Source organism: Bidens hawaiensis, unplaced genomic scaffold (assembly GCF_021521415.1).
Source record: "Bidens hawaiensis isolate Kalapana, Puna unplaced genomic scaffold, B.hawaiensis_p1.1 tig00001960_1, whole genome shotgun sequence".
Classification (NCBI taxonomy): domain Eukaryota; kingdom Viridiplantae; phylum Streptophyta; class Magnoliopsida; order Asterales; family Asteraceae; genus Bidens; species Bidens hawaiensis.
The window spans coordinates 579,681-601,830 of NW_027491108.1; the positions used below are offsets into that span (position 1 = coordinate 579,681).

The 22,150-nt window shown below is 36.6% G+C and overlaps 1 protein-coding gene across 1 annotated transcript; it reads left to right on the plus strand.

Moving 5' to 3' along the window:
* Positions 1-235: 235 nt before the first annotated feature.
* On the plus strand, positions 236-11,306 carry LOC143601221 (protein transport protein SEC24 A-like). Its single transcript, XM_077078690.1, has 12 exons — positions 236-1,149; positions 1,244-1,382; positions 2,206-2,396; positions 3,913-4,020; positions 4,119-4,322; positions 5,671-5,902; positions 6,684-6,833; positions 7,627-7,783; positions 8,150-8,277; positions 9,341-9,663; positions 10,316-10,504; positions 11,068-11,306. Exons 1-12 carry the CDS (start codon positions 259-261, stop codon positions 11,299-11,301), a joined length of 2,946 nt encoding a protein of 981 aa, XP_076934805.1. The 5' UTR covers positions 236-258; the 3' UTR covers positions 11,302-11,306.
* The last annotated feature ends 10,844 nt before the right edge of the window (positions 11,307-22,150 follow it).

Sequence of the window (22,150 nt, forward strand, 5' to 3'; positions counted from 1 at the left end):
TTATCAGTAAGCTGCATATGTATGCATATGGCGTCATCTTTTATGCTTAAAAGCAATATTTGTGTTATGTTGTGTCACTGTGTGTTATGTCATATGTGCACACTCTAGTTTAGTAGTTTATCTCATTCTTCTTTAAGAAGATGATGCGAACTTTTATTCTGATTTTATTCAAATAATGACACTCTTGCAATTGCATGTTTGTTGCATATTATTTATGGAAGCATAGGAAAACGTGCTACAACGCGATATACTTAAGCAATGGGGACTGAAAATCCTAACCGTGCAAATAACTATCAAGGATATACTGCTACTCCTTTTGCAGCTCCTCAAAACAACATGGCCATTTCGTCATCTCATCCTGTGGCTGGATCAGGTGTCTCTGCTTTCAGGCCAACATCAGCCCCTGTTATGCCAAATACAACTCCATTTTCTTCTCCCGGGCCTGTGATTGGATCCGGGCCTCCTAGTTTTAGACCCATGCAACCAGGTGGTTCAGGTAGGCCCACTCCTTCTTATGGCCCACCAACTACAGGGCCTCCCAATGTGGGCCAGCCGGTTTTGCCTCCTCCAATGAGACCTCTACCTCCTGGCCAAGTAAACCGTCAGCCCCCGATGCCACCTGTCCCAATGGGATCTCCACCTCAAAACTTGTACAGTAATCCTCCAAGGTTAAACATGCAGTCAGCTCCACCCTCAACTGGACCACCTTACCCTGGCTATCACAGTATGCAAAACAGGCCGGTAAATCCACCACAACCACCTCAGCAGACCATATCTGCTCCTTTTTCTTCTCACCAAGGTGGTTATGGACAACCTCCATCAGTGACATCATCATCAGGAATGTATGGAGCTGGTCCCACCTCAGCACCTCCTACAGGGGTCATGTCAGGTTTGGTAGAAGATTTCAGTTCTCTTTCTTTAGGATCGGTTCCTGGATCTTTTGATAATGGGCTTGATACTAAATCATTACCAAGACCACTTGATGGTGATGTGGAACCGAGTTTTTTTGCTGAGATGTATCCCATGAACTGTGATTCTAGATATCTCCGGCTCACAACTAGTGCTATACCAAATTCACAGTCTCTGGTTTCTCGGTGGCAGTTGCCTCTTGGAGCAGTTGTGTGTCCTCTAGCAGAAGCTCCTAAGGGGGTGAGTATTCGTTCGTTTACTGCAACTAATGGATGTGAGATAGATTTGCTATTTGATAAAACAATAATTTTGTTTTGTACTGTTTATTGTTCAGGATGAAGTACCGATAGTTAATTTTGCCACAACAGGTATCGTTCGTTGTAGAAGATGTCGTACATATGTGAACCCTTATGTGGCTTTTACAGACGGTGGAAGAAAATGGAGATGCAATATATGTGCTTTGCTTAATGATGGTAATACTCTTATTCCTGGTACCGAAACATGAACTGCTTTTAAATTAGGAAAGTGTTGGTTAAAACAGTAATTTGACAGTATGCCTTGTTCAACCTTACATGTTTCTAGTTCTAAATCTGTTTTTGTTGTTATAAGGTTTCATCTTACCTCCAGCTATTTGTATCTTACACATTTATGCTGTATCTGTGTTTAATATATCTAGTATCTAATATTATTATTTTATGCTGTATGGTCACCAGTTAATAGGCATGTGATGATGTGAATGAACCAAGCGCTTAATGAACCATTTATGAATTGTTCGACAGGAAGTTGGTATATGTTTAATTATATAATAAACGGACATGGACAAAAAAAATTGTTCATTTAACTAAACGAGCGAACACATGCGTTCATTTGTTCATGTTCATGAATGTCCGTTTATGTTTGTTCATTTACGTTCGTATGCTTACATAAATTATTGCTAATTGACATTACTAATTTGCCTGTTAGACATCTGCCCATCATTTACAAGAACATGCTAATTTTATTTGTTCATTTACGCTTGTTTATGTTCATTTATCTACGCTCATTTAGAATATAAACAAACCAACATGAGCATGTTCGTGTTCTTAATGAATGAACATGGACAAGAAAATTCGTACGCTAAAATGTTCGTGTTTGTTTGTTTATTCGGATACAGTTAAACGAACAAACATGAACAAGTCTCGTTTGATTCGTTTACAAGCCTACTAGTTAAAAAATATCTTGATCATTTGTTGTCGTATATGGAATTTTGTTGCAGTTATGCTATTCTTTCTAAACAATTTCTTTGGATATTTGCAGTACAAAACGATTATTTTGCTCCTTTGGATGCCATTGGTAAAAGAACTGATCTAGACCAACGTCCTGAGCTTACAAAGGGTTCTGTAGAGTTTGTTGCTCCAGCTGAGTACATGGTTCGGCCCCCAATGCCACCATTATACTTTTTCTTGATCGATGTCTCAATATCTGCAGTTAAAAGTGGAATGCTTGAGGTAACCTTTTCTTTTGAATATATAATTAGGCCTGTAAACAAACCGAATGAACACAAACGGGCCATTTGTGTGTTTTTTTGTCTGTTTAACTTTAACTGAAGACACGATCGAACACGAACAGCTATACGAACTTGGTTTTCTTGTTCATGTCTGTTCGTTAATAGTATAAACGAACTGTTCACGAACGTAAACGGACATAAACATGTCTATATAACTGTACATAGAGCAGATATAAACAAACATAATTGAGCAAACACTAATTACAAGTAAATGCGAATATTATCATGTTGGGCTTAAAAATGTAATAAAACTAGACTAAATTGCAATTGGTGATTTTTTAGTATAATGAAACAAAGACAAATTTGTAAACAAACCGAATGAATACGAACGGGCCATGTGCGTGTTTTTTTGTTTGTTTAACTTTTAACCGAAGACGCGATCGAACACGAACAGTTATACAAACTTGGTTTTCTTGTTCATGTATGTTCGTTAATAGTATAAATGAACTGTTCGCGAACGTAAACGGACATAAACATGTCTATATAACTGTACATAGATGAGCAGATATAATTGAGCAAACACTAATTACAAGTAAATGTGAATATTATTATGTTAGGCCTAAAAATGCAATAAAACTAGACTAAATTGCAATTGGTGATTTTTTAATATAATGAAACTAGACAAATTTGTAATAGGCTTAACTATAAATGAATATGATGGGAATGAGCTATGATGGAAAAGCAATATATATGTATTCTTAAGGGGGTTAATGGAAATTAATACAAAGGGCTAAAGTGTAAGAATAGGGTAGTATAAGTTATAGAGGATAAAGCTTGTTAGGGTTAGGCATGAGTTGTAAGATTGTTTGGGCTCCTGCATGATGTATGGAGAGAGGGCATAGCCCTGGATTATCGTGTAACTTTTCCGTTACGTTTTAGTAATAAATCATTCTATCTTTTTATTTCTATTTTCTTCTCTAAATTCTATCAATCACAAATCAGAAACATATCAATTCCTATCAGAATACATAAACGAACAAATGTAAACTAATATACATAAATGAACAGAGGAACATAATTGAACATAGATTAACAAATATAAACGGACATAATTGATTATACACTAATTAAAAGTACACGTGAACATTAATATGTTAGGCCTTAAAAGGTAATAAAACTATACTAAGTTATAATGGGTGGTTTTTTGAATAAATAAAACTACGCAAAATTTTAATGGGCTACCATTAAATGAATTGATTATTACATTAATTGTATTAAGCGAACAAACTTAAACAAACGTAAACTAACGAACATAAATGAATGTAAAAGAGCTAACTAAATCATTTATGAACCTAAGTGACTGGACGAGACATGTGCTATGCTCGTTTATCAACCCTTGGGATTTACCTTTATACATATAACCTGTTGATTATGCTTTCTCATTGTAAATTTTGTTTTACAACTAGATTTGGGTTCATGTTAATTGAGTTATTTATTTATTTTGCTTGTGTTCTTAGGTGATGGCACAAACTATTAAATCTTGTTTGGATAGCTTGCCAGGCAGCACGAGAACACAAATCGGGTTCATAACGTTTGACAGCACAATCCACTTCTACAATGTGAAGGCAAGTGATTTAGAGTTTTGCTGATTGTACATTAATTTCTTATCATAACTTTGATTGATGTTGACCTTGAACCACCCTTTTTGTTTTACCTTTTCCAGTCATCTTTGACACAGCCTCAAATGATGGTGGTATCAGATTTGGATGATATTTTTGTTCCATTGCCAGATGATCTGCTAGTCAACTTGTCAGAATCCCGAGGTGTGGTGGAGGCGTTTCTGGATAGCTTGCCTTCTATGTTTCAAGATAACTATAATGTGGAATCTGCTTTTGGGCCTGCCCTTAAAGCAGCTTATATGGTTATGGTAAGCTTTTTTTTGACCGTGTACTATTCAGAATCTTCGTGAGTGACTCATTGTATCATCATCTACTTATTTGTGTGATGTAATTATGTTTTCTTAACGATGTTTCGCGGTTGTGAAACTTTGTTTGTATCGTGTCATATGCGTGGAGCGACTGGGTAGAGGTGGCAATTTCATAACTCATTTATAGTTAGGTGTAGGTCTGTAAATGAACCGAATGTTCGGTGGAACCATTCGGTATGAAGTTCGTTTAGTTTATGAACGAAGGAACATGAACAAATTTTTTGTTCATTTAGTTAAACAAACGAACACGAATACGTGCATTGTTCGTTCATTTATGTTCGTGAATGTTCGTTTACGTTCATTTATGTTTGTTGGTTTATGTTTGTTTTAAGTTCATTTTTTAATATATTCATTCAAATTTTTTTGGTTCATTACAACTTGGTTTAGTTTAGCTTTAATAATTTTTTAGGCCCTACACATTGTTCTTCACATTACGTTTCTACTGTTAACAAACGAACATAAACGTGTGTGCGCATGCTCATTTTATTAACAAATGAAGATGAACAAGGAAACAGCTTTCATGTAATCATTCGTTTGGTTCGTTTACAATCCTAGTTAGATGGGTTGCTTGGGTTATGTTGTAGTTCTCCAATGGGTAAAATAGAAAAGTACTGCTAAAAAAACAAGTCAAATGGTGTGTAAATTGCCCAATGGTGTACTCTTATTGATAATGCCTCATAACCATTTATCCAAACACTTGGATGCTTATTGAAATAAATTTATATAACTTTTGTGATCATCTTTGATACTTGTTAGCTGTAAAACAACAAAATTTAAGATGTTAATACTGAATTGACTATTATTATTCAATATGATTCCTTACAATATATAGACATTACAAGGAAACCCTAGTTAACCTAATAAGCCCATGTGCCCTAATCTGATTATACATTCCAATACATACAAATTATACAAAAGGGTTTACTTGTTGATGCCATTTTGCTGTCACGAGTTAGTTTACTTGTTGAAAAAGATGTCTGCTTTTGTGGTTTTACAAAGGCTTTTTGAGCTCTATATGAAAGGTTTGAGTTTCAGATATTACATTAGTGAACTTAATTGCAGTTTAAGTGAAAGTAGTGACCTTTATGGTAAAATGTAGTCACATCACAATTTAATGGCTTACAAAAGTTTAAGCTTTAAGTAAAGATTGAGTTTTGAGTTAAAAATCAGTGAACTTAAAATATGTATGGTGATTGTGCATCTCTTATATTATGTCAGTTACATGACCCGACTAATAGTTTTGGTGTAATGTTGCTACATCACTAATAAGTTTCTTTGGTCCGTGCAGAGCCAACTTGGAGGGAAGTTGTTGATCTTCCAGAGCACTCTTCCTTCACTTGGTGTTGGTCGTTTGAGGCTTCGAGGAGACGATCTTCGTGTCTACGGAACAGATAAAGAACACACGTTAAGAATACCAGAAGACTCTTTTTATAAACAGATGGCTGCTGATTTCACCAAGTTTCAAGTTGCAGTGAATGTATATGCATTCAGTGACAAGTATACTGATATAGCCTCACTAGGTATGCATTAATTGGGGTCAACTTCATTCTACACTATGCCTAACGGGTCAAACGGGCTAATTTTCTATATAACTAAAAAGGAAATGGGTCATGTATGCACAATGGGTCAAAAGTTCATTGTTTTAATGCTACAACCGTCTAGTTTTTTTTCGGTTTAACAAATATTTGATTATTATTATAGTTATAATATATCTTTTATAATTTTTAGTTGAAACCGAAATAACCGAACGGAAATGACCGGACCCAACTGGCGATTTGGTTTTTGTTTTGCTAAAATCGAGTTTGCGGTTCAGTTTTGCATGTATCAAAAGCCAACCGACCCGACTTTTATAACTAAACCAAATCTGCAGAAACCATATAAACCAATTTTTTTTTTATTTTATGGATTATACTTTTTATTTTTTAAGCATTTTATAAAAAAATATAGTAAATGGTGTAACCCAAAAATTGTAGGCCCAAACGTATGCCAATCAAATCATCATTAATTAGCAAAAAAAATTTAGGCTCAAAGTTTCAGGCCCAAATTCATTATTCTGGGTCATTTTTTTGGCCCCAAAATTTCAAGCCCAGTCGACAAAACCGAACCAAATCCATTGTGGAAACCAAAAACCGGAAAACCTAGAAACTAAACTTTGGTTATTTGTTTGCTTTGGGCCTAAAACCGACCCATGCACACCCTAAACTTTAAAATTGGTAAAGAATTGTTATTGGATTAAGCTTTTGCTCAGATATTTGCTTTATGTGTTTATAAGATCGACAATGTTTATTAATTTATATGCAGGCACTTTAGCAAAATACACAGGTGGACAGGTATATTATTATCCAAGCTTTCATTCTGCACTTCACACAGACAAGTTGAGACATGAGTTGGCTAGAGATCTCACTAGAGAAACTGCTTGGGAATCTGTAATGCGTATTAGATGTGGGAAAGGTTGGTCTAACTAATTAAAACTGTATCCTGTAATCGAAGCAAACAAACACGAACGGAGCATCTTTGTCCTCGTTTGTTCAACTTTAATCGAACAAACAATTGAACACAATTAAATGACCATGGTTTTCTTGTTCGTTCGTTAAGAAAATGAACATGTTTGTGTTCATGTTCGTTTATGTTTGTCCGTAAACAGCAAACACGAACAGTTAACGAACGAACATACCTGAGAATGCTCGTGTTCATTTGTTTAGCTTTAACCGAACAAACGATCGAACACGAAATATTAATTGACATGGTTTTCTTGTTCATGTTGTCCGTTAAGAAAATGTGTTTGTTCGTGTTCGTTTGTTAACACTTACCAGTATGCAGACGATATACAAATGAACATGACCGAACTAAGACCCGTTAAAAGTAATGTGAAGAACAATGCATTGGGCCTAAAAAGTTATTAAAACTAAATTATGTGGTAGCGGGCCAAATACGACCAAACATAAACAAATTGAAGTAGACAAACCTTCACGAAGGTTACAGAACGAACGAGGCATATATTCATGTTCGTTCATTTAACTAAATGAACAAATTTTTTGTTCATGTTTTTTGTTAATTAAATAAATGAACATGGTTGAACTCCCACCCCGAATGGTTTACGAACGGTTTATTGAACGTTTTAGTTCGCTTACAGGCCTCACTGTATGCTATTTGCAAATTGTTGCTTCTAGCAAGGTTCATTTTTATATGAAATTATTGGTAGTTTTTTTAGTAAAGATATTACTTTTTTAAATTTTTTTTCTAGGAGTACGCTTCACCTCATATCATGGGAATTTTATGCTGAGATCCACAGATCTAATAGCACTTCCTGCTGTCGACTGTGATAAAGCTTATGCAATGCAGTTTGCTCTTGAAGATACATTGCTTACAACTCAGATTGTGTATTTCCAAGTGGCTTTACTGTATCCTTTACTTCTTTTCTTTAGGTTCTACATATGGTAATAATTTATTAAGTTCAAACATTGGACAGCAATGTGATGATGAGTCCCAATTAGTTTTAACCATACCCAGCTTCTTGACCAGCTCATATCGCTATCAATATTTTATATAGTTGTTGCGTTAGTATCGAACATTTTTTTTTGCTCTTTTTCTTAAATCTCCTGTTATTTTTAAAGTTCATTTCTCATAGTAAACAATATGCTCTATAACGCATCTTGATATTTTAACTTGATATCATCATCAAATATGTTCATGAAACATGCTAGTTCATAATCTTTGTATCTTTTGCTATCTCTTTTACATATATGAAAATACTTAACAGCCAAAAGATATACTGCATCTTGTGGCGAAAGACGCATTAGAGTACACACTGCTGCGGCATCAGTGGTTACAGATTTAGGAGAGATGTACCGCCAAGCGGATACCGGTGCTATTGTTTCTTTGCTTGGTAGATTAGGTAAATAATCTCTCTCCCTCTCTCTCTAAAAAGTAAAGGAAAATGGAAATTTGAGAAATATTATATGCGGCAGGAATCTTTTACATGTATATCTACAATCTGACCTATCAAAGCGCGTGCGGAAGTAATTTACATTACCAAAAATTACTTTATATTGAATACAACTTCGTTTTTAATAAAATTTATATCGGAATGCTGAGAAAAAGAATTAAACATGGATGTGCATTTTTTTTAAATAACGAATAAAAAGTTATTAGTGAGTATATAATTAAATAATAAATGAAATATTATAAAAATTTGTATGGGTTGACGATGTATATTATTAATAGTATAATGGGTGGAATGGAAACTTAAAAATAGATAGCGAAATGCGACTGATTAACTTACTATTGATGGTTTACAAATTGTTATGTAGCATCAAGAATTATCTAATATATATTGTTTGAAAGTTTGGCGAGGCTGGTATCTTATTGGTTCAAGTGGCGTTCCGATATTGGACCAAGTTTTTTTTTTTTTTTTTGTATTTTTATTTTGTTTCGTAGTTCCAGTATCGTAACGAGCATAATTGAAACAAATTAAATTTGTGTCGATTTACCACCACAAATCCCGAGACCAACAACGCTCAGGTTTTACCGACTCACCACCGCAACGCCTGAGTTTTACCGACCCTTTTGTTTTAATTCCGATACCTTAAGTTGGTATTGACTGAATTCGTGTCAACTCATCGTCGTAATGCTCGGGTTTTACCAACGCCCGGGTTTCAATGCTGGGGTTTTGCCAACTGCCCTGGCGCAACGCGCCGGATAGAAAATCTAGTTACATATAAACATATAAAAAGAGGGGCAATTTGTAACTTTAAAGAAACCTACTTGTACATAGTGCTTCAATCACTTGCAACATATATACACATATATGTATAGAGTTTATGGATAGTAACATGTAAGTGGGTGAAGGGGCATATTAGTAATTTAACTTCTTTCATAATTGTGTATATATATAGAATATGGTTTGAGTTACAATACTAACTCCAATAATATTAAGTATTAACTGTAATTATCTGCAGCAATTGAAAAATCTTTATCATATAAACTGGAAGAAGCCCGTAATGCAATTCAACTGAAGATCGTGAAAGCCCTGAAAGAATATAGAAAACTCTATTCGGTGCAGCATCGTGTGGGAAGCAGGATGATCTACCCAGAATCACTTAAATATTTGGCTTTATACGGATTATCGTTATGTAAATCAACAGCACTTCGTGGCGGGTATGCTGATGCACAGCTTGATGAACGGTGTGCTGCGGGTTTCACCATGATGGCGTTACCTGTCAAAAAAATGTTAAAGCTTTTGTATCCTAGCTTGTTTAGAGTAGACGAATATCTTGTGAAGGTATGCTATATTCCTGCATTTGATCTATTTACTTTAGGCTTGTAAATGAACTGAATGGACATGGACGCAGCATGTTCGTGTTCTTTGCTTAACATTAAGTCTCTAACCAAACACCGGTTATAAGTAAACGTGAACATCAATCTGCTCAACAACAAAGTTAATAAAACTAGTCTAAATTGTAATGAGTGATATTTTTATTTTATAAAACTAGACTATATTGTAATGGCCTAATAAAGTTAAATGAATATATAATCAAACGTAAACTAACGAACATAAATGAATGTAAACGAACGATACACGAATTTTAAGGAATGAACGTACACGACATAAATGAACTAACGAAACATGTTTTCATGCTTGTTCGTTTATTAAATAAATGAACTTCCTGTCGAATGGTTCACTAAGTGTTTGGTTCGTTTACAGGCCTATAATTGATCCATTTAATTAAGAACAGGTTGATTTGGGTTTTTTTTTCCAAAACATGTCAGAGTGTCTGACGGGTAAAAATGTTAAGCCTAAATGGAAACTGGTCAAAAAGTTAACTTTTGTAAAAATGACCTGTTTTGACCCTTTGAACGGGTCTATTTTTACCACCTGTTCTGTTAATATTCTTACTTGTGGGTCCTCTATTGGGTGATTTGTTTATTTGCAGACACCTATTGCGGATGGTGAATTTGGCAGAGTTTGTAAACGGATGCCACTTGTTGCAGAGAGCTTAGATTCTAGAGGAATTTATATATTTGATGACGGTTTTCGTTTTGTTGTGTGGTTTGGTCGCATGCTTTCACCAGATTTAGCCAGGAATCTAGTTGAGGAAGATTCAGCTACAGACTTCTCAAAGGTATGCTGTTTTTACACCTGTATTTTAATTGTTCTATCTATTAGGGTGTGCATGAAACTTAAATAACTGAACCGAAATAAACGAACCCATTCCATTAACCAACGGTTTGATTTTTTGTTTTCTAGCAGACTACTAGACCGAGTTTATGGTTCGTTTTTTCATCTAGAAAACCGCCCATAGCCTAAAAAACCGAACCTGTTTTTAAAATCGAAAACCAGGTCACAATGGGTAAATCTTTAGGGCTGGTGAGTTTTGGTGATGAGCCAACATTCTTTTGTCCTCTTTTTTATCGTTTAGATAAATTTATGTTTATAAGAACTATTACTAAAATAATCGTCCAGTCACTTTTAATAAGAAATTTAGGAGGTTCCAAAAAGTTTTGAGCAACTTTTAAGCCATCCGATTTTTTTTATATGTTATGGATGTATTTTTTTTTTAAGAAATGGACAACGTAACTGTTTGCTGGTCAATTTAATTCAACTTTCACTGTATTGGTTGTGCTAAAAATAACCCAAGAATTGATCTGTTACCCAACCCACTTATTATCGATTACATTTTTCAAGAATCAGGTTTGTGTGACGGAACGTAACAATGAAGTGTCGAGAAAGCTAATGGGGATTTTAAAGAAACTTAGAGAAGCCGATGCATCATATTATCAACTTTGCCATCTTGTGAGACAAGGAGAACAGCCCCGCGAAGGTTTTTTTCTACTCGCAAATTTAGTTGAGGACCCGGTTGGTGGTATGAATGGTTATGCTGACTGGATACTTCAGATACATCGACAAGTACAGCAATAACGCGTAATAAACAGAGGTGAAGCTGCTACTATTTTTTTTTTTAGAAAACATTGCTGTGCATTTTTGATTTTTTTCTTTAAAGCTGATTCATGGGTGTGCGTCCATGAAACCGAAAAAACTAAATCCAAACAAAATCGATGGTTTGGTTTTATGTTTTCATAAAAAGCCACCTTTCTGTTCGGTTTCGGTTTTACATGTAATAAAAGCCAAAAAAACCTAACCAAAATAACTGAACTCGAACAAAAACCGATTGTTTGGATTTATGTTTTCATAATACCCGAACTTTTTGGTTCGGTGTCAGTTTTGCATTAAATAAAAACTGAAAACAGGGAGCCGAAATAACTGAGAACCCAAACAAAAATTGACAGTTTGATTATATGTTTTTGTAAACACAGAATTTTCTGTTCAGTTTCGATTTTGCATGTAATAAAACCGAAATAACTAAACCCAATTAAAACCGACGGTTTGATTTATGCTTTCATAAGAACTAGATAAACTTGGTAAATGATTGTATATTGATTGTATGTTCAATTGAGATACAATATGGTCCTATATATAGATCTATACAAGACATCATTAGGGCCGGCTATTAGTGTCTAGGGATTGGCCCATGTTATACAAGTGATATCGATCAATACTCCCCCTCAAGCTAAGGCCGGGGACCAATTCTTAGCTTGGACTTCAAAAAGAGAAAACGTTCTGATGGTAGTGGCTTTGTGAAAATGTCAGCAATCTGATCATGTGTGGAAATAAACTGAACAAATAACTTCCTTTGAGCAACCTTCTCTCGAACAAAATGAAAGTCTACTTCCACATGCTTTGTTCTGGCATGGAAGACTGGATTGGCAGATAGGTATGTGACTCCTAGATTATCACACCATAGGATTGGAGCAATCTGCATTGGGACACGTAGTTCTCTCAACAATGTTTCAAGCCAAGTTAATTCAGCAACCGTGTCAGCCAAGGCCTTGTATTCAGATTCCGTGGATGACCGAGATACAGTTTTTTGTTTTCTAGCTGACCATGAGATTAGATTCGACCCAAGATATATTGCATATCCCCCCGTGGATCGACGGTCATCCGGACACCCAGCCCAGTCGGCATCAGAAAATGCAGTTAAATTTTGAGCGTCTGTATAGGCATGTAGAACAGGAGAAGATCTGCTAGAGAGTAAAAGACCATGATCTGCTGTCCCGTGTAGATAGCGTAAGATACGTTTAACAGCGGACCAATGATTTTCAGTGGGGGAATGCATGAACTGACAAACTTTGTTAACCGCAAAGGTGATGTCAGGTCGTGATAGGGTGACATACTGTAATGCCCCAACCATTTGTCTATACTTAACAGGATCATCAAACGGAGAACTGTCACCAAGATGAAGAGAAGCATTGGTGGTGCAAGGTGACGGCACCGGTTTGGATTGTGATAATTTTGCACGTTCCAACAATTCAGTAATGTATTTCCTTTGAGAAAGGATGATATCAGACCCTGATCGGACCACTTCAATGCCCAAAAAATAAGATAGAGGACCCATATCTTGTATAGCAAATGATTGACTAAGACGGTGCACAATGTGATCAATGGCCTGGGTGTTATTGCCTGTCAAAATAATGTCATCAACATATACCAGCATATATAGTATCGTCCCATTTTGTGAATATATAAATAAAGACGGATCGGTTTTAGATCCCTTGAAACCGAGAGCAATCAAGGCAGAAGAGAGACGTTCGAACCATGCTCTAGGTGCCTGTTTGAGACCATACAAGGATTTATGTAATAGACACACGTGATTCGGTTTACCGGGGTCGATGAATCCTTGTGGTTGTTTCAGATAGACTGTTTCTTTTAGATCCCCATGTAAAAATGCATTTTGAACATCAAGTTGTCGGAGAGTCCACCGGTTTGTAACGGCTAAGGAAAGAACAACTCTGATGGTGGTGGGTTTCACCACTGGGCTAAAGGTTTCAGTGTAGTCAATGCCAGCTTGCTGATGGAAACCTTTTGCAACTAGACGCGCCTTGTATCGCTTAACTGCCCCATGTTGATCGCGTTTTACTTTATAAACCCATTTGCAATCAACCACATTAGTGTTTGGAACACGGGGAACCAAAGACCATGTACCATTACGGAGAAGTGCGGAGTATTCATCCGCCATAGCCTTACGCCAGTGAGCCTCTTTATTGGCAACGGCAAAGGAGGTGGGTTCGATGTTAGGTGGACTAGTGGAGGTATGGTATGAGGTGGGATTAAAGTATTGGTTTTGTTTGGGGTTAGGTCTTAGGTTAGCTGGTCGTTGGCGAGGTGGAGTGGGTGGAGTAGGTACGGTGGGAGTGGCAGAAGGATATGTGGTGCTGGTCTGTTGTGATGATTGTGGTTGTTGAGATGGGGTAGAGTAACGGTCGAAGGCAGAGATTGGAGTGGTTTGTGGGGCTGTACGACGAGAATAGGTATTAGTGGGCTGAGTAGTGGTGGTTTGGTCTGGTTGTGAGGATGTATCATTGGTTGTGTGAGAGGTTGGAATTTGGGCTGAAGGTGATGGTATGGTATGGGCCGGTTCTGGTGAGATAGTGGTGGCAGATTCGGGTGGGTCGGTGTGGACTGGTTCTGGTGGAATGGTGTGTGCCGGTTGTGAAGTGGTATGGTCTGCTGGTGTATCAGTTGGCATAGGAAAGGGACCGGTTGGATAAGAGGAAACATAGGGATTGATAGGTGTAGGGGGTGACTGGTCGGTAGAATTAAGTAGAAAAGGGAAGGTGTTTTCATGGAACCGAACATGACGGGCAATGTAAATGCGTTCGGAGACGGGGTCAAAACAACGATAACCATGATGAGAAGTGTTATATCCAAGGAAAACACACGGTGAAGAGCGGAAATCCATTTTATGTGGATTATAAGGACGAAGATATGGAAAGCATTGGCAGCCAAAGACACGAAGGAAGGAGAAATCAGGTGGGTGTTTGAACAAGTGCTCGAAAGGAGATATTGTGGAGTTTGTGCGAGAAGGCATGCGATTTATCAAGTAGACGGCTGTTTCAAAGGCAAAATGCCAAAAACGTTGAGGGACGGAGGCCTGTGACATTAATGTTAGACCGGTTTCAACAACGTGCCGGTGACGTCGCTCAACAATACCGTTCTGTTCGCTAGTATGGGGACAAGAGAGACGATGAGTAATGCCTATTGTGGCAAAGAAAGAGGAGAGATTTCGGAATTCTCCTCCCCAATCAGACTGTACAGTTTTAAGTTTAGTAGAAAATTGTCGTTCAGCCATAGTCACAAATTGTTTAAAAACTGCAAAGACATCAGATTTGCGTTTCAAGGGAAACAACCACATGAATTTGGAGAAATGATCAACACATAATAGAAAATAATTGTGGCCATCAAAGGAAGGTACAGGGGCTGGCCCCCAAACATCACAAAATACTAAATCCAAAACACACGTACTTTTATAATCAGAAGATAATAAATGTAGTTTGGAAGATTTTCCAACTGAACATGGATTACAATGAAAATCAAAAGTCTTAGCAGAAACAGGTAAATGATATTTAGAAAGCATTGTCTTGAATAATTGAGAATGTGGATGTCCCAATCGTTGATGCCAGGTGGTTGTTGAAGCACGAGTTGTGGAAAAAGCAACTTTTGGAATTGGCTGGTTTATTGGAAGTTTAAGAGAGTAGAGTCCACCGTCACTTGGACCCGTGAGGAGGGTAATGTGTGTAGACTTGTCCTTCACAGAAAAAAAAGTAGCATGAAATTCAAAATAGACATGATTATCTTCACAGAATTTTTGTACAGAAAGAAGGTTTTTCTTGAGGGCGGGAACATGAAGAATGTTGTTCAGGTAAAAGGTTTTGTTAGGAGAGGAAAATTTTTTTGAACCAATATGTAGAATAGGGAGGGCCGTACCGTTACCAACTTGTAGGTTATCATCACCAAAGTAAGGCTCAGCGGAGTCAAACCCTGACATATCTAATGCTCCATGGCCATTGGAACCTGTGTCTGGAAGCCAGTTGGTGTAAGCTTGTGAGCGATGGTCTGCATAGTTAGCAGACGGTTGTCGTGACCGGATGGCAGATGGGTCTCTGTTTGGGCATTGAGATGGGACATGTCCTATCCCGCACCTGTTACAAGTTCCATACACAGTATTTTGATTAGATGCCCAACTAAACTGACCTGAGTTTCGAGTTCCCTGGCTGCGATTGTAGTTGTTGATGTTTCGACCACCACGGCCACCACGGGTACCACGGCCGCGTGAGTAATGTGACTGTCCAGCCCTGTTTGTATAAAAGGCTTGAGGTGTGGAGGTTTGTGAGGAACCCGGGGCTGGTTGAAGTTGAAAACCGAGACGGGCAACCATCTGCTGAATGGCCTGAACAGTGTCAGGAGGAGCCGAGGCAGAACTTGCTGCAGTGGCAGCCGTGAAGGCTTGTACAGGGGCAACTTCAGAGGTTGGTTTCCTGATTAGAAACTCATGGTCAGCAATGAGACTGGGAAGCTCAGAGAACACAGCCCGAAAGTCTCTGGCCAGGAGGCTTTGTTTGACTCCATTATACTCTTCACGAAGACCTGCAACAACTAACATAACAACATCTTTGTCAGGCATTGGATGTCCAATATTCGCAAGGGCATTTGCGTATTCTTGTGCCCGAGCGAGATATGCAGCAGAGGTTTCATCCCCTTTCATTTGAGTTTTCAGTGTGAATTCTCTTGAAGAAGTATGGGGGGCATAAGCACGTTCAAGAGTAAGCCACACATCACGGGAAGTATCACCTTGAACATGCTGAAAAGAAGCTTCTGAGATGGTTGAGGTGAGTATCATGAGGACGTGGGCATCATTAGATAACCAAGCTGTGTGGTTGGGATTAGGGATGGGAACAACAGCAGCAACATCCTTGTCTGATGTTCCCTGTGATGATGAAATTGTGGATGGAGGGCAGGGAATACTCCCATCAATATAACCGAAGAGTCCATTGGTAACAAGAAACGGCTTGATCATAGCCTTCCAATGTCCATAGTTTGTAGGAGACAAAGTGAAGGCAAACTTGTGAGAGTTGTGTGAGGTTTTCTCGGTAGTAGAGAAGGCTGCGAGGAGGGCCATTGTGTAGCCGAAAAGAAGGGATCAAGGCTTGGAAAAAGAAGAAATTGGCGGCTGATGAACAGTGACGATGAACAGTGCCACGGCTAGGGTTAGGTTGCAGGCAATTGTAATTGCTGGAAGGTGGCGGCTGATTAGGGTTAGGCTCTGATACCAAGATAAACTTGGTAAATGATTGTATATTGATTGTATGTTCAATTGAGATACAATATGGTCCTATATATAGATCTATACATGACATCATTAGGGCCGGCTATTAGTGTCTAGGGATTGGCCCATGTTATACAAGTGATATCGATCAATAGAACTAAACCCAAATAGAAAAAAACCAGACTTATAACCACTTTCTTAGTATGCTTTAAGACGTGTTTACAATGAAAATTACTTAATTCTTGCAGGGAACACGTAGTTGCTGGTTCACCATTCATAGATGTTTTAAGAAAACGAGAACAGTTTTTTAGCCGGAAAGTTGGGTAATTTATCGGACGTAAGTTTCATCAATTTGTGTGTTTAATTCACCATGGATTTTATATTTCAGTGGGCAATATGGTTGTTTCTTGAGTTGAGATTTCGATCCAAAGTAAAACTGTTGTTCATTGATTGATGCATTGTGATAGAAGTTAAGGACCGAGGACACTTTGTTGGAGAGATGTTTATTAGACTAAATGAGCGCGGTTTTGTTTGATAGATAAAGCTGGTTATCGAGTCATGTGTGTTTGTAGGTGTTAAAAGAGTCTCTCTGTCTCTCGTTCTAGACACGCACGCACATGCATACAAACATGTCACACCCCGTTAAGCGATTTGCAGAAGCGTAAAACGGAATGTAACAGACACCTCTGGTATCAACCACATTGTTTATAAAGAACAATATAAACTAGTTTACAATATTTTACATCGATCTAACTTTGTTTACAACTAGATGATACGAACTAAATCCAGCCCGTTAAGCGGCTTTACTTCTTACTAGCACACTTGCATCAATTCACCCAGCATTGATCGCAAGTCAAACACGTAGCACATTGACTTTCTAATCTAATCCAGTACCTGAAAAACATGTTAAAACGGGTCAACTACAAATAGTTGGTGAGTTTCACGGGTTTTAATAAATCAGTTGTGCGTACAACAATCACAGATTGTTAATACGCTAGTATGTATGTACGTGCACAAGTACTTTTGTTTGTATGTTTATGATGTAATTATGTTAAGTTACAGTGAAACCTTGACTGTCTATGCTGCGTGCATCAATTTCCCACGCCCAATCAACCACTTTGGCCCCTTTCCGCCCACTACATGCCCCGAGTATGTCTAACACCATATAGCGTGTTTGTATAATTATGGTCATGTGCAAACGGGATAATGTCTCAGCAAACTGTGCTGGCCCCGCCTGGGTTTGTCAAACAAATAGTACTATTCACAAGCCACCGACTCAAAGTTAATCACTGTGATCGTGGGGAAAACAATTTAGAGTATACATAGATATGCATCAACATGTTTTTCACCCCAAAAGTTTATAAAACAGTTTAAAGTGGGGTCATGAAACTCACTGTTTATTCAGTATTCAGTAGCACGTCGGTTCGGGGTTTGTTTGACTTGTAATCACGAGTTCCTATATATTATAATAATATTAATATTTTAATATTACTATAATCTCAATACTAAACTGGGCTGTATTTCTAATCTGGGTATAGCTGGAAGTCTGGAACGCTCAGAAAGTGTCAATAGGCTTAGATTGTGATGTTGTTCAATGTCTAATACTCAAAACCGAACTTGGCTCAGTTTCCCCGTTTTCCCAGCTGGGCAAGTTTTTCGTTTATGCGTTCAGAAACATTTATGGGGATGTAAGCTTGAGTAAATGTGTTGGTCGATAAAATGATTAAGTTATAAACAAATATCACATATTGGGGCTCTGGATTCGTTACGGGCTCGTTTCCGTTTATTCAGTTTAATTTGAGAAGAAACGCGCACAATCTATCCAAATTGTCCGGGTTTCTTATAAAAAGTTCGTTTTTACATAATTAACCCAAAATATGATTTTTGACCACTCTTGGTGTTCTGATATTTCCGCAGGTTCGTTAATCACGAACTTGCCGGTTTTTATTAGAATTGAATTTGTTTAATTTTCAAATTAGCATAATTAATTAACCGTTAATCATTAAATTATGAAAATTTATCCACTTACTAAATCAAATATGTAGATTTTTATAAAAATATTTTTGGAATTATTTACTGGTTTATTAATTTATAAAAATTCATTTTACCTGCTATATTTAGCTTGAAAATTGTCCATTTATCCCAAACGATTTCCAAAAATTCCACAAAAATTCATGGATACTCAAATTATATCCCAAAATCATCTGTATCAATTCCAGGATGTAACAACCCTGTTTAATATTCTTTTCCGACCAAATTCGGCTATAAAAACTCATATGAACGCATATGAACAAAACACCTTTAGACTTTTCCAAATGATCCCAAATTTCATTTATGTGATCAAAATATACCAAATCTGAGTTCCCCACAAAATTTCATAATTTTTTAAGCATTTTAACTATTTTTCCCAAATAAACATCCAAATTCGGTAATAAATTCGCCAAATATTCTCGGATGGTCGAAAAATTACCAAATTTGAACAGGGACTCAATGATATGGTCCCTGATATCCCTAAAAAATTTCATAACCTAAAAATATGCACATCACAACCTTAACCTAAACAGCCCGTAATCGAGTGTTTCGGTATTACCTTAGCGGGTTTGGCTCGTTTTTGCCTTTCAAATCAAGGTTTCAAGCTCTTGTTCTTCTATAACAGCTAGATACAAGTCCTATATCACAAACCAAGCAAGTTTCATCAACCAAACAGCCCCTTAACTTAGGGTTTCGGTTAGGGTATAAAACCGAACTTTTTAATCATACAAATGCCGTTTAAACCCTTTAATCCGTGTTTATGGCCAAAAAAACTATCAACCCAGGTTCCTTACCATGTGTATGATCAAAAAATATTTATGGACTATTTTTAAGATTTTTACATGGTTAGGAATGATTTTTGGCAATTAAACTTGTTTTATATGGTATTAAACCTAATTAAACATGGTGAAAAATGATGAAAATATAAAGTTACCTAGGGTTTATGGGAGCTTTGGCTGGAGAATTAGATGAGGATCCAGATTTCACCAAGTTTGATGTAAAAAAATATCTAGTTGCTTAAACATGAAATTTGTTATATAATAATCAAAATAAAATGAATAAATAAAAAAATAATAATAATAAAAAATGGCGGCCGGACCTTTATTGGGCTCCCCTTGGGCCCATTTTGGCCAAAAAATCTTATTTTTCAAGCCTGTACGTGAAAGCCCAAGTCCAAATTTGTTTCGGGTTCGGTTTTTGGCACGAAAAATTTATCTGGTGCGTAAAACAGTGCGAAAACGAGTGTTTTTCGGCTAATTTTGTGTAAATTTATAAAAACATACTATACGTTTGTAAAAATCGAAAATATTTTCACGGATCGCTTAAAATATTTCAAGTAAGTGTTTGGTAAGTCTTTTTCGGCTTAACGGATGATACAATGCTTGGTTTGTAACTATCTTTCGCGTTTAAATCTATAGCGGGTAGTTAAACGAGCATGTTTTCGTTTAACTTGTTAGCTATCGAAATAAGGCCATATTACTAATATTTTAGCTTATACTAATCGTATATCACTTATAGATGGCCCCCCGGGATATCTGGCTCATAACCCGACCCGTTCGGTTAATCGTTTGTTCGTTACATAAAATGCGTTTATTTGCTTAATCGATAAATACGTACTGAGGTGTACCTTGTTTTGGCTCAAACATCATAAAACATATTAAAGTAATGACAAAATTTTAAAAAGTACTTAAAGTTTTAAATGTTTGTGCTTTAATAGGATAAAACGATCTTTTGATATCATCAACATGCAAAACCGTATTTGATTATTCTCAATCTCCGATTCTTCAGCCTTGATATGGTACCTGATGTGGTTACCCATATACTGTACAGAATCAGTAGATTTGGAACGGTTTAATATAGCAACAGAAGTTTGGTATCAGTGTTTTTGCTACCCGTGCCGGTGCCGATATATTACATGGTGAATATGACCAAATACCTTGGCGATAAATTATACATAACATAATGAACTTTCAAGTTTCAATACAGATAACTAAAACATTTAACAAATGAAGTTAAACACAATGCTTTATATATAATCAATACAATAAGCTAAATTAAAACCAAATGAACTAAAATAACATGCTCTGAAGATAGATTCTTAAAATGGCCTAAAAGAGAAGAGAGAATCCATAACACACCTTTGTTGAATAATCTCAAAAGGTTTATGCAAAACACGTCATAGATGACACGTTTGTAATTAAGCTGATAGGTTTTAACACCCAATAAAAATATACCATCTGGATTAAATAACGGTGTCCTCAAACCATTTTGAAGTCAATTTGGCCGTTCAAGAACAGTTTCCATTTATTGAAGTTTGTGAACGTTTGTATATAATACGACTAGCTTTAGAACTCGTATGATACACTGGATGCTTAAAAAAATACAATTAAGCTAGAGAAATTAAATGATTATAGTTAAAAAAACATATATTTTATCTAAGTAAATGGTTTTATAAGTTCAAACATATTTTATAATGGAATATTCATCGGAACATCTGATGTATTTTCACGCAATTTCTTTATAATCACAAAAAAGATGCACATAGTGATTTTTATAAGTTGTAATTATATATTTTTTATGGACATTTGCATATTCCCCTTGCTAAGTGGCTTTATTACATATTTCCTCAACTTAAAAAATCAATTACATATCCCCCCTCCCCTTAAACATATATATTACATATTGTTTGCCATTTACCATGTTTGTGTCTAATCAAATTAATATATTAGTTGACTACTCTACCCTTGATTAAAAAAAACAAAATAAAAAAATAATAAAAAAAATGATGTAAAGGCGTGGTCTGCTGCACCACATGAAATTGAAATTAGACACAAACATGGTAAATGGCAAACCACCTGCACACCGTTCCTCTTTTCCGGTCAAGTTCCGATCTCTCTCTCTCTAGCCGAACTACCACGCACAACCCGCCACACCACACAGTCTACCACCATCTCGTCTTACCGGCTTGCTCGACCCTATCTCCGGCGACCACCATCACAACCCGTTTTTTAGATCTAAACGACGGGGTTGGATATATACGTGGTTGATTTCGTTTTACCCGTTTGAGAGCTTCGGGTGGAATTAGGTTGGAAGAGATATGAGACATGTAGAAAGAGGAAAAGTGTGGTGGGGTCAGTGGTTTGTGACAATGATGCAGTGGCCGGAAACTCGCCGGATAATCGAGTTTATCGGCAAGTAGGTTGGAGAAGATAATGTGGATTTAAACTCTTTTAACCATTAAAACATAACTTTGTTTTTTTTATGTTTATTGATTCATTTATTTGTTAGGATATTTTGTAATGGAATAGCAAATTTTACAAAATATGACAAAATATTTCATTATGAATGACATAAAAAAGATCATTATATTATATAAAATTAAATGAATAGAACGCACTTTTATATTATAGTTTTGAAAGAGATGGATACAAAAAATTCATGGATCCATAAGATTGAATGAACATGTGAGAATAAAATTGTTATCCATTCATAACCTCCTTTTGTCTTTATCGTCGTAAACCTATAAATATCGTTCATTGAATTTTACCACATCTATCGCATACACTCAAAAGTGTA